The sequence below is a fragment of the Protomyctophum parallelum genome (genome assembly GCF_964188405.1).
Source record: "Protomyctophum parallelum genome assembly, chromosome: 21".
Lineage (NCBI taxonomy): Eukaryota > Metazoa > Chordata > Actinopteri > Myctophiformes > Myctophidae > Protomyctophum > Protomyctophum parallelum.
In genome coordinates this window covers 29,111,541-29,124,852 of record NC_139713.1, presented here as the reverse complement: position 1 = coordinate 29,124,852, position 13,312 = coordinate 29,111,541, and the positions used below count along the sequence as shown (strand labels likewise).

Below are 13,312 nucleotides of genomic sequence, written 5' to 3'. Positions count from 1 at the left end.
TGTACGACGAAGTAGGGCATTAATTTACGGGCGGGTAAAAAGATGAAATATGGAGTTACCATATTATTACCATATGAGGTTTTCTTCTCGATAGGTGGCCAACCGCCAGCCCACTCGTGCGTGCATGGGCTGGCGAGGATTACTGAGCTTTATATGACAGATAATGTATTCATTCTCATATTGATATTATATTAATATATTATATTAAAAAGAGCAAAGGTGAGTTGGAAGATTGTTTGGTTGAGGGTTCATCGTGCAGATATTCTCAATATTGCCAATGCCATCACCAGAGCGGAAACTGCTTGCTATATTGAAAAATATTTCGAAATATTGATGAGGATTGTCAAACATTCTCTATCAGTGATTGCAAGAGCAGGATGACTGCCATATTTAATTGAAGTGCAATAATGTGTGTGTGTGTGTGTGTGTGTGTGTGTGTGTGTGTGTGTGTGTGTGTGTGTGTGTGTGTGTGTGTGTGTGTGTGTGTGTGTGTGTGTGTGTGTGTGTGTGTGTGTGTGTGTGTGTGTGTGTGTGTGTGTGTGTGTGTGTGTGTGTGTGTGTGTGTGTGTGTGTGTGTGTGTGTGTGTGTGTGTGTGTGTGTGTGTGTGCGCGCGCGCGCGCATGAAGCTGTACTATTTTTCTGCCTAAAATAGCCTATTTTTCCGCTATACAGTACGAGTACAGTGTAATCACCCCCCCACCCTCCACCCTAAGGGGCCCTCCCTCAGGAACTGTTAAAGAGCCTAATGACTGGCCATAATACTACTGTTAAATGGCCTAGCTCACAATAAAATAATGTAATTCCTCTTCTGTCTCGTAATGGGCTCAATTAATGCCAGTGTGCTGCTCAGAGTAGCATTGGGATTAGAGAAAAATGAAAGGAGAGAGAGAGATGATACGGTATGAGAATGAAGCAACTTGTTGATTTCGTCGACAATTTTTTTTGTTGACTGCCCTTTTCCATGGACGAACACTAAATGAAAACTAAACAAAAACTAAGCTATGATGACAAGTTTGACAACAAATAAACTAAATGGAAATGTTAGGGAGGGACTGGTGGAGAAGAGATCCAGTAGAACTAAATGTTAGGGAGGGACTGTTGGAGAAGAGATCCAGTAGAACTAAATGTTAGGGAGGGACTGGTGGAGAAGAGATCCAGTAGAACTAAATGTTAGGGAGGGACTGTTGGAGAAGAGATCCAGTAGAACTAAATGTTAGGGAGGGCCTGGTGGAGAAGAGATCCAGTAGAACTAAATGTTAGGGAGGGACTGTTGGAGAAGAGATCCAGTAGAACTAAATGTTAGGGAGGGACTGGTGGAGAAGAGATCCAGTAGAACTAAATGTTAGGGAGGGACTGTTGGAGAAGAGATCCAGTAGAACTAAATGTTAGGGAGGGACTGTTGGAGAAGAGATCCAGTAGAACTAAATGTTAGGGAGGGACTGTTGGAGAAGAGATCCAGTAGAACTAAATGTTAGGGAGGGACTGTTGGAGAAGAGATCCAGTAGAACTAAATGTTAGGGAGGGACTGTTGGAGAAGAGATCCAGTAGTACTAAAAGACAAGTCATTTTGTTTGGTTGTGCTCGGGTGTTGTGCTCTGAACATAGCAGATCTACAAGCTTGTTGTATGCTTGTAGATCTGCTATTTGCAACCAACGACGCCATCAAGACTGCCAGAAAACATTTTTGTCGACAAAATCAACTGTAGATTTAGTCGACTAAAACTGCTGTAAGACTAAAAGTAAAACATTTCGGATGACTGAACTAAGACTAAAACTAAATCACCCATTTAGGACTGAGGCCGATTCTAAAAACTGTACTGTACAGAAGCCCCAAACGGGTTCCCGTCCTGAATGAAGAGAGGGTGATAGAGAAGGAAGAACAGCCTGGATTCCTTGGGTCAGGACAGGGTTGGTGATCACAGAGAAATAATGTCCTGCCATGAACGCGAGTTATACAAGGGTCAGCTACTGTAAGACTGGTCTATAGTAGATCAGTGATACTTATCCCTTTTCACTTCAAGGCCGCCACAGTTTGATTAGACCACAGACCCCCATTTGATACGATTTGTAGTCTCTGGGACCCCAATCTAACACTGTACTGTAACAGTGTAACTCTGTGTTCGTGTAGGTCTTGAGTTATGGACCCGTAAGTGTCCATTTTGTTCATAACTAGCCACATTCATGCCCAGTGCTACTACAGTAAATAAGCTTTTGCTCTTACCTAGGAGGATTCTGACCAGAATAGGAGGATTCTGGTCTATTGTGAGGTCCTCCTACAACATTATTAAAAATCACACCCATGTGAAGTGAGTGGTGCAACTCCGTGTGGGGGTTCCAGACCCACAGGAATGCACCCAGGGTGCCGGCCCGGTTCCGGCGAGCCGCCCGTGTCCGAAACGGTAGAGAAATGACAGACAGTTACCGTGTGGGGGTCCCTCTACTGTATTGTCACTGTACTGTACTGGCACACCCGAAAGCATATACAGTTAATACGAGCGTGTGTGTTTGTGTGTGTGTGTGTTAGGTTGCGCACAGGTGGTGAAACAACAACCATGCTGTTTTCGTGCTCATACCCACCCAGACACCCAGCCAGGCACCCACCCACACACATAGTGGTTGCACCACTCAAAAAGACACAGAAGGAGAAGCTAATAATTGCATACGGATACCCTAGCCTTTTGATCCAGTATTGGTTTGTGTTCGGTCGGTGTAAGGCATAATAACTTCCCTCATCTAATCAATCATCTCAAATCACCTCATCTAAGCAATTTAATTTGCACCTACATTGCGTGTGTCAACGTAACCTATCGTCTGATCGATCTCTATTGCCTGCTGCAGCCAGTCGTGTTTCTCACAGAAGGAGTCTGGACAGGGGTTAAGAACAATGCATAATTAATGTAACTCTCTGGTCTATGGATAGAAGACATAAGACAGGCAAAAACTGATTTCTGTCGTGATCACCAATGGCCTAGAATTAGAAATATTGTTGTGTGCATTGTTGGTTCCCTCTTCACAATGGATTTGTTTTTCCCCATAAGTTTTTTTGCATTGAAACAGGAAACCAGTTGTGTGGTTAAAGGGGCATTTCACTTTAAAACATGTCTAGCTTCAAGCTCACAAAACAGAAAAGTCTCTAGCATAAAGCCCTGAGGGGCTCCACTCTACCTCGTATGGGGTTAAAATAGTTCCTTGCTTCTGGCAACTGATCCTGTCCTTTTTTATATAAAAATCAAATTAATGCGAGAATTAAGTTTTATATATATATATATATATATATATATATATATATATATATATATATATATATATTTTTTTATAGCCAGCCTATAGACTCGTTCATTCTCCCATCCTCCCTCTAACTCTGTTCTCACTTGCTTGCCTTACTTCCTTCCTTCCGCTCTCTCTCTGTCTGTCTCTGTCTCTGTCTCTCTCTCTGTCTCTCTCTCTGTCTCTCTCCCCCCCCTCACCCCTGACCAGGACGTGGTGGTGGTCGGGGAGGAGAACTTCACCACGCCGTGCTACATCCAGATGGACGAGGAGGCCTGTCACCTCCTGACGGAGACCCTGGGCACCTACTGCCTCGTGGGGCAGCCTCTCAGTGCCGCCACCGCAAAGCGCCTCAAGCTGGCCATCTTTGGCCCCGTCACCTGCCCCGCCATGGAGTACCACATCAGGGTCTACTGCCTGGACGACACGCAGGACTCTCTCAAAGTAAGCTCACTGGAGTGTATATGCACAGTATCGCTGGCGGGAAAAGCACTACGATGTTTTACTTAACCCATTTTGACCTGAGAACGATTCTACAAATGTCTTCTAAATCCTGACAGTATTCTGAAAAAGCTATGTTTCTATGTCAGTCGTTCTTCGATTAAAAAATTATAGCAGACCTACAAGCTTAATAGCTAAAGCATGACATAATACCAACACCAAAAGGGGTTCCCGCCCAAAATGGATTAAGTAAAAGTACCAATGCTGCAGTGTAAAAGTGTAGAAAGTTTGATGTCCAGAATTCAAAATGTAAAAGTAGTCATTATGCAGAATTCTTTATAAAATAATAATAATAATACAATAAAGTAAATGTACCGGTATACAGGGCTGAAGTGGTTATTGTACCGGTATGTTTCGTAATAATAATAATACAAATCTACAAAGGAAATTTTCAAATGAATGTAGTGAAGTAAAAGGGCATGTCATGTCATTGTAGGCTGCATTAAAATAATAATAATAATTTAATGTAAATCGGAAAATAGCAGTCTGATCTACAATCGCATCGTGACATGCTGTGAGCTTGTAGATCAGCTATTTTCGCTCCTTTTGCATGGCAAAGTATATAATAGGGCTTAAGTGGTTAAAACTATTGTTATAAAGGAAATGTTTGGCGGCACAGTAATAATGTTTTCTAGTAAAGGTTGCTTTTCTTTCTCTTTTCATCATGTACAGTACGCTTGTGTGAAATGTGTATGCGTGTAGGTGTTACCAAGCAGATGACGTGTGGGAGGCAGGCGGGGGTGCTAGCGTGTTTCTCTGCCACAATAATGGGAGATGGACGCATGCATTTGAATATAATCTCCATCGGCAAGCTGCTGTGCCCTCACAAATATGAACCATATTTATCCGCTCGCGCGCGCATCGTCCCCTCACCTCAGCTCTATTTAACCCATTCTGACCGGGCACCCATTTTGGTGTCGGCATCATGTCGTGCTTTAGCTATTGAAAAATAGCAGATCTACAAGCTCATATCGCGCCACCGAGTGGCGCGATACGAGCTTGTAGGTCTGCTATTTTTGAAGAAATCGAAGAACGAGTGACATTTTTTTAATCTGATCTCAGGTCAGAATGGGGTTAATCAGACCAGTGTGTGTCCAGTGGAAACCTCGTTATGAATCTGATCTCAGGTCAGAATGGGTTAATACCTCCGTCGTCCACCTACACGGAGAAGAGATAAGGCGATCTTATTATGTCGGGCTGGGAGTATTGGACACAGTTATTAAGTTTGGGAATGGGTAATGAGAAGTGATAGTAATCTGGCTGGACAGTCATTCGAGTCAGAAGGCTGGGTTTAGGCTCACTTCATAAAGCTTGCACTGAATCACTGATTTACTGTACTGTTCAACACCACTACGTTTGGAAGTGTCTATCAAAGTGCTATTACCAAATTGTTCAACAGCATGGCTGTGACAGAGCATTTTAGAACCCAATGTTAGTGCAATCTTTTGACTGAAACCAGCATTTTAAAACTCCCTTCCTCCCAGTGGCGCAGCCAGAAATGCAGTCCAAGATGGGCCTGATGACGGCTAGCTGGGCTGGCATGCATGCATGCACGCACGCGTTACGCGCGTGTGTGAGAAAATAATCTGGTATTTGGTGTTAATTAATGTTAATCGATACACGTAGGAGGTCTTGCAGATGGAGAAACAGATGGGTGGGAAGTTACTGGATGAACCAAAGACCCTCAACTTTAAAGACAGCACCCACAACCTGAGACTTTCCATCCATGACGTCCCTCACACACTCTGGAAGAGCAAGCTACTAGTCAAATACCAGGTACATTAATAGGATATTATATAAGGTATTGTTCAACCAAGGCAGACCACCATTTGTGCATACAGCAGGTGTGAGGTGGTTTGCATTTCTGACGGTCTTCTACCCACCATGTCATGTCATCTGGAGCCTTCATTTATATGGTAGCCAACACATTCATTAACCGACAATTTTACAGCGGAGTGTACCACATTAATTGTCTTGTTCAGCAGCTGCTGGCATGCCTCACCTTTCAAGCTATTGCTATGCCTATACATATCTGCATTGTGTCTGTCTTGGTTCACAATGCAAGTTACCAAGATAACTGGGGTGTGTTTATTGGTGTAAACAGACAACCAGTATATTGCATAAGAATATGATAATAAATATACACAGGACAAACTGTGAAATGTGGAATAAAACAAACATAATCATCATGTCAGTATCATGGTCAGTAGGCTATGTCAGTATAATGGTCACTGTGTCATTATGTCGGTATCTGCAGTAGTATCTAGCATAAATGATAATTCATGTTCTCTCTCTTCTCTGTTGTATACCTTCATTATTATTTGAAATGCCTTCTGTCTGTCTCTGTCTCTGTTTCTGTCTCTGTCTCTGTTTCTGTCTCTGTCTCTGTCTCTGTCTCTGTCTCTGTCTCTGTCTCTGTCTCTGTCTCTGTCTCTGTCTCTGTCTCTGTCTCTGTCTCTGTCTCTGTCTCTGTCTCTGTCTCTGTCTCTGTCTCTGTCTCTCTCTCTGTCTCTGTCTCTGTCTCTGTCTCTGTCTCTGTCTGTCTCTCTCTCTCTCTCTCTCTCTCTCTCTCTCTCTCTCTCTCTCTCTCTCTCTCTCTCTCTCTCTCTCTCTCTCTCTCTCTCTCCCTCTCTCCCTCTCCCTCCCTCCCTCTCCCACACAGTTTAACCTCCTCCACTGTCTTTCTCACTTCATAGGAGCTGTCCTTCCAGCAGGTGTGGAGTGGTTCTCAGAGGAATCTCCACTGTAGCTTTACCCTGGAACGCTTCTCTCCCAGCACTGTACACCTGGCCTGTAAACTGTGTGTGCGCCAGGTGGAGGGAGAGGGTCAGATCTTCCAGCTGGACACCACCCTCTCAGAGGTGCAGTATATACAGTCTTGCATATATTTGAGGTTAGCTTTAACTAACAAAAGGTGAATTTAAGGCCCAAACCCCACAAATGATTCTTCACACAACTCCTTGCAACGAAACAGGTTGCGAGTAGTTGCATGGAACCATTATCCCCAATTGCAGTTGCAAGGAGTTGCATTGGTGTGACCTTAAAAGGAGTTGCGACTAGGTGCATTGGTGTGGTTTGGGCCTAAGACAGCATACTGTAGGATGTTAAAAACAAACACATCTGAGGGTACAGGCCCTTGTTACACGTCTGATGCAACATTAGGCTGTCAGTTTTGAATGCATCTGAAAAAAAAAAGAAAACCTGTTGACCCTGCAGCCTTTGTCTAGTGTAGTCTATTGAGAAACCGGTACAAATGTGAGTGGAGTGGATGGGGAATAATAGCCCTCGGATCCTGCTGCAGATCCTTCACAAAGGAAGGAATAATGAGGTAAATAGGAGCAGGGGTTCCCAAATCGTCCCTTGCCAAGGACCGCCAAACAGCCATAGCCTTTGGATGTAGCCTGTTTTCAATGGACGTTTTTTTTTCTTTCTTTTTTTTAGGCAGATACAGGCTTTGAGAAAAACAAAATCAAAGAGCGTACTACTGATCTGCAGCTACTGAGTCAGGGGTAAATAGAAAGTGAAAGATGGATAATTAAAAGTCCTTGAGCTTTGTGGGATTACAGTCACATACTGAGGAGGTGTTTGTTCACAATGCCTTCAGACTCTTCTTGAAGGCATGAACACTGCTAGATGTAATGTCTCCAACAGCCGCAGGGGGAAGGCTGTTTCATATAAATATACAGTATGTAGCATCCGGTGGATCATGTCATGCCATGTTATTGGTCCCCGGACGTCGGATCTGGGGACCACCAGAGGTCCAGATGGACCCTAACGAGTCTGTATCTGAGAGTGCACAAATGGAATGGTTCCATTTAGTTAAATTAACACTGAGTATTAGGTTTTAATAGGGTGTTCGTTCGTTCATGCCTAATGCATTTCAAACTGGCGTTCCTTGAAATTAAAACGGTTGAGAATCCTATGTATTCAATTCATCAACAAAACTGAAAATAAAATGATCAGTCCAGACAAAAACCTGCTGTCCTGTGCAGCAACCCTGTCTCCCAAGCTATGTATGTTATGTATGTATCTATGTTCTTAGGGGACTAAGAAGTACCATTACAGCACCCCACCCTTCTAGTGATTAGGCCTATGGCATAGATGTGTTAGGTTTCTGGTCTAGAGGGGCCGGTCGTGGCAGAGATTTGCGCACGCCCTGATTGGATCTCACCGATCTGTCAGTCACCCCTGGCCCCTCTTCTCCTCCCAGTGCAGCGTTACGTTAAATCATTTGGAGCGACGCCCACCCGGAAGGGTTGACTCCCACTTCTAGCCCAGAGCGGCCAATGCGTTCCTCCAGGCTTTCATTTTTTCGAACCTGGAACCTTCCGCTCTCCAGGTGGGCTCTCTACCCATAATGGCAGCCTGTTTGAACGTCATAGTGGTTCTCTATCCATTCGGCTATGGCAGCCTGTTGAGCTGTTCTCAAACATGTGCACATCAATAACAACCCCCAAATTGATACGTATTCGGTATTAGAACTGACAAGTGTTCACAATTCAGATCCACTATTTGTATTTGTAGGATTTGAACTCAGGACCAGGACATAAAAAGCCAGAGGATTATTTCCATTGTGCTCCATAAACGCTCCATAAAAACAGCATATTTTTATGTGTATTTTGTTTGTATTGTTAAAGGAGAAAGGAAGCTGGTATGAATCTGGTGACTCACTGGGTTATGACACTGTCTATATGATCTGAACGTTGTGATTTCAAATCCTCCTGGTCCTTTACTGTGAACTGTGAACACTGACATCCAGAAACCACACTTAAAAGCACTAAATAAATGTGTGTAAATGTGCGGAGGTGCCGTAGGGCAGTAGATACAGTAGTTGGTGGACACCTCTGTGGTCTTTGGCATGGTGCCACATAGCAAATAGTATCATAGTATTCATTCCGTGTAAGCAAGCTCAGTGTCTTGTGTATGATGTCACATCCAGGTCAACGGTCAGTGATGATGAGTTTGCTGCCAGACAAGTTGAATGCCAACCTCAGACCATCAGATAAAAGGATAAAGCAATATAAGCATTTTCAGTGTTTGTGTGTGTGTGTGTGTGTGTGTGTGTGTGTGTGTGTGTGTGTGTGTGTGTGTGTGTGTGTGTGTGTGTGTGTGTGTGTGTGTGTGTGTGTGTGTGTGTGTGTGTGTGTGTGTGTGTGTGTGTGTGTGTGTGTGTGTGTGTGTGTGTGTGTGTGTGTGTCTGTGTGTGTGTGTGTGTGTGTGTGTGTGTCTGTGTTTGTGGGGGGGGGGGGTGTATCTGGGCTGTTGACACATGGGTTGACCTTGCAAAAAGGGTGACATCCCCAAAAGCAGGAGAAATGGAGGCGCAGGAGTAGTGCAGGAGAAATGGTAGAATAAAATGAGTCTCCTGCTAAATGCAGGATTGTTGGCAGCTATATGGTCTGCAGTCTAAGCAGATGTCTCTTAGGCCCAAACCACACCAATGCAACTCCTTGCAACTGCCATTGGGGATAATGGTTTAATGCAACTGCAACTACTTGGAACTGTTTGGTTGCAAGGAATCGCATGGCGAATCATTGGTGCGGTTTGGGCCTTAGTACCGTTGAAGTGTTCTTTTGTATGTTTGCCATCAGTTAGTGAAGTTAAATTACTCCAGCATTTAAAGCTGCATGTAACTCGACCCGTGCATCACAACTTCGCTGTGCTGTTGTCAAAACGATTCATATGCTTACTATTTACTATGTACCTCTAGGTCATTGCTATTCATCACAGAATTTTCCCTGACTCACTCACTGCCTGTGCCATTATGTAAAGTTTTTTTTTTTTTTTTACATGTCACCAAGCCACAGTGGAGTCAGTGAATTATCTTTAACATCAAGGTGAAAGTGCTTGGGAGGCAGGATTGTGTGAAGAAAGACGTTTAAGGTTCATCATGTTGAAGTTCAACATGAACGTTCAAGTCTCATCTCAACATACAATTCTTTTAGATGGATATGTGTTAAAGACATCCTCTAGAAAATAAGGTAGATCGCGATCTACCAGTAGATCACAAAGGCTGTGCAGGTAGACCACTTGACATGGCCCTGAAAATATACTTGAATTAATACAATACTTCAATTAAGGTGACTTGATTGATATCAACAAGGGGCCTGTCAGCTCAAACCAGCAATGCAATACATTGTTTTCAAGAATTTGCGATCAAATTTCAGTAGAACTACAAAGTTACAGTATATACAAAATAAAAACATAAATTCCATATCCCCCTTTATTTGTGCGTTTGTCTCTAGAGTCTAGAACTATAGTATGTCATTGAAAGGCATGATTCTCATAAATGTTTTATTTGTATTATTTGTAACCCTCCCCCACTATTCGGAGCACGCCGAATCGAAAGGTCTCCGATCTTTTAAGTGGTTAAATCAAGTGTTGAAATATCCCGTTTTGCCTGGTAGCCGAAACCTACATTTTTACCATTGAGGGACGTAGAATCCATTGCTGATATTCCCGAGAGGCCACACCCCGGCGAAAGGAAATGGCACTAGTCTTGAACACATTGTCAATAATCGTCAAACCAGGACAAATTATATACTATAGTATGTTGTAGAATAGCATGATTTTCATATATATATAATTTTTTTACCCTCCTGTTTGAAAGTTAACATCCAGATAGAAGATAATGCAATGAGAGCTTTTAGTAGGTTAAAAAATACTTGTCTTTTACAGTAAGCCAACATATCCTTCATCCTGCATTCTCTTGGACTATACACATACGTCATATTACAGCCATGAATAACTCCTCCCATCCTCTGTCACAGGACTCCCAGAGCATCGACACATCTCTACTGGACCCTGCCAGTAACATCACCACCCTCGTGGGACCCAATGCCTTCCGCATCCCTGTCTCCATCCGACAGAAGCTGTGTGGCAGCCTAGACGCACCGCAAACCAGAGGCAATGACTGGAGGATGCTGGCCCATAAACTCAACCTGGACAGGTGTGTACAGTACACATATGGTTCGTGTGTGCGTGTGCTCGTGTGCGCGCGCGTACGTGTCTGTATCTGTGAGTCCAACCCATTATTCAATCTCTTCATAATAGTCGGCAAGGTGCACAATGAGAGAGTACATCAATATGAGGGAAAAGAAAAATGTCCGACAGCCAACTGTATACATCATTGACAATGTGCTGTCACCCTGAGAGCACATTGAGAGAGAGAGAGAGAGAGACATAGAGGGAAAAGATGAGATGGAAATATAGATTAAAAAAGACAGAGAAAGGGAGCTATTTCCTCTTCTGAGACACCTACGGTGTGAGTCCCCCAGAGTGGTTATGTCCCAACATGTGTCCTAAACCGCCTGCTTTGCTTCCCTCTGCCCAGTAGTGCCTACCTACAGTATCATTTCTTAACCTTGCTCTCTCTCCTGCCATCCATCACTCCAGGTATCTGAACTACTTTGCTACCAAGTCCAGTCCTACAGGAGTAATCTTGGACTTGTGGGAGGCTCAGCACTTCCCCGACGGCAACCTCAGCCGTCTGGCCCAAGTCCTGGAGGAGATGGGACGACATGACAGCCTTTTTCTCTCAGCAACTGAGCACTGACATCTGTCTGTCTGGGAATATAACATTCCGGTGGATGGGGGAGTCGGGGGGGATGAGGAATAGAAGGACACCAAAAGGACAATTGAAGAGACCGTCAATCTATACTCAAGCTGGCACTGCAGTGATACATGCCCTTGCTCACACACACACACACACACACACACACACACACACACACACATACGCTTGTAATACTATACTTGCGAGGACATTTTAGGTTGCTGATTGGACGAAAATAGCCGATCTACAAGCTCACAGCGTATCACGTTGCAACATGTTGTGAGTTTCTAGATCATCTGTTTCCAGTGAGCGACATGGGCGCACAACTATAACTCTAACCCCAACCCTAAATCTAACCACTAAATGTCTCATTTTAAACCTTAAAACAACTATTTCTCTTCTAAGGTTCAGGAATATGGTCCTCACAATGTCTATTTCTCAATTCCACTATACTTCTAGTCTTCTACATACAGTAGACCACACAAGTACACTGCATTAATACGAGTCCACACACACGCGCACACGCACACATGCACACACGCACACATTCACACCAGATAGTATGAATTGGAAAGTACACAAAATAACAAGGTTTTCTCAGACACGACTCCCTTAAATTATTGCCACACGGAGTGTAAAAACTTGGAAAGTGGACAAGAATCTGTGCCAGTCGTCTCTTTGTCTCCCTGGTACCACTCACTCACAGTGTTAGTGGCTCTACTTTCCTTAGACACAGCTGACTGGGGACTGTCCAGATACTTGGCTGAGGTCCTGGCCTTGGACAGCAGACTCAGCAGTGTTAGGATCCCAGTGGTGGACTGCCAGGGCTCTCAGGATCGAGGAGCCGGTTTGGACTGGACCCTCACTCCCCCTGACACCTCAAACCATTCTTTGTTGGGTAACTTGTTCAGTGATAACATAGTATTTAATAACATCTATTTATACATGAATATCCTTTTCCTTTTCTTTTTTTTTCTTTTCTTTTTTGCTGCCTGGTATGGATTACTTTGTATTACTGCCATGTGTCCTCCCAGCCTTTTGTGTATTCTGTTCACTTTTAATTGTGTCACAGCACCCCCTGGTGGACTCTTGCCATAACAACTTATTTCAGCCACAAAACATTGCAACATTACATGTACATAAGAACGTGAAAGCTGTAATCATTTTTACATCAATTACTGTTTGGTATGGCTGTCATAATTACAAATAATTGTTTTAATTCATATTATTATTATTATTAATTTTATTTTAAAAGTATGTGTGCTTTCCTACATAAGGCATTTTGAAATTATTTAGAGAATAATTGTTGAATATTTTGTTTTGGTTATCATTTAGTGGATCTTTAATATTTTGGGCCACAAGTGAGATTTATCTTCCCCGTCTCCAGCCAAAATGAAGCATCAAAGTTCCATAAAGACGTAAACCATTGAGAGTTCCATGACTAGAACAAGGGAGGATACTCTTGGGGGTAAAGATGTACTGTATGTGGTTTGTTAATATACGTATATTTTTTTAGGACCAATGCAACTGAATACAATTGCCTTTTACCAAATAATTGACATACATTGTATGAAGTAAATTTAATACAGATGTTGATAATCCTAATACAACGCGGTGTTGTTCTTTTTTTATGTCGGAATTGAATAGCATAAGTCATATTTGACTTTGGATGGAGGAGAAATTAAGATATTAAATCAGATTCATGTTTTTTATTTTATTGATTACAGTTAATTAATGACAGAAAAAAACATCAATATGACGACGTTGACTGTGTATAGCAATTAATGATAATTGTAATTGCAACATTCCCTTGATGCAGCAGGAACACTTCTGGAAGGGTTCTCGATTGTTCCAATTGATTTTTTTATTTTTATTTTTACATGACAGTTGTACCAGTTTCTTAAAGCCGTCTATGCAAATTTGCATTGTTTCTAAACAATCTGTACATTATCATTGCGCAAGCTGTTGCATTCACATTGATGAATACT

General features: G+C 42.9%; 1 protein-coding gene across 1 annotated transcript in view; it reads left to right on the top strand.

The window, feature by feature from the left end:
- The window catches only part of unc5cb (unc-5 netrin receptor Cb), a 176,734-nt gene extending 164,944 nt beyond the window's left edge, over positions 1 to 11,790 (top strand). The window contains exons 13-17 of the mRNA XM_083793978.1: positions 3,479 to 3,712; positions 5,396 to 5,545; positions 6,466 to 6,630; positions 10,540 to 10,718; positions 11,165 to 11,790. Coding sequence (XP_083650104.1) covers positions 3,479 to 3,712; positions 5,396 to 5,545; positions 6,466 to 6,630; positions 10,540 to 10,718; positions 11,165 to 11,324 — 888 coding nt within the window. The 3' untranslated portion in view covers positions 11,325 to 11,790. The remainder of the gene's footprint in view (positions 1 to 3,478; positions 3,713 to 5,395; positions 5,546 to 6,465; positions 6,631 to 10,539; positions 10,719 to 11,164) is intronic.
- The last annotated feature ends 1,522 nt before the right edge of the window (positions 11,791 to 13,312 follow it).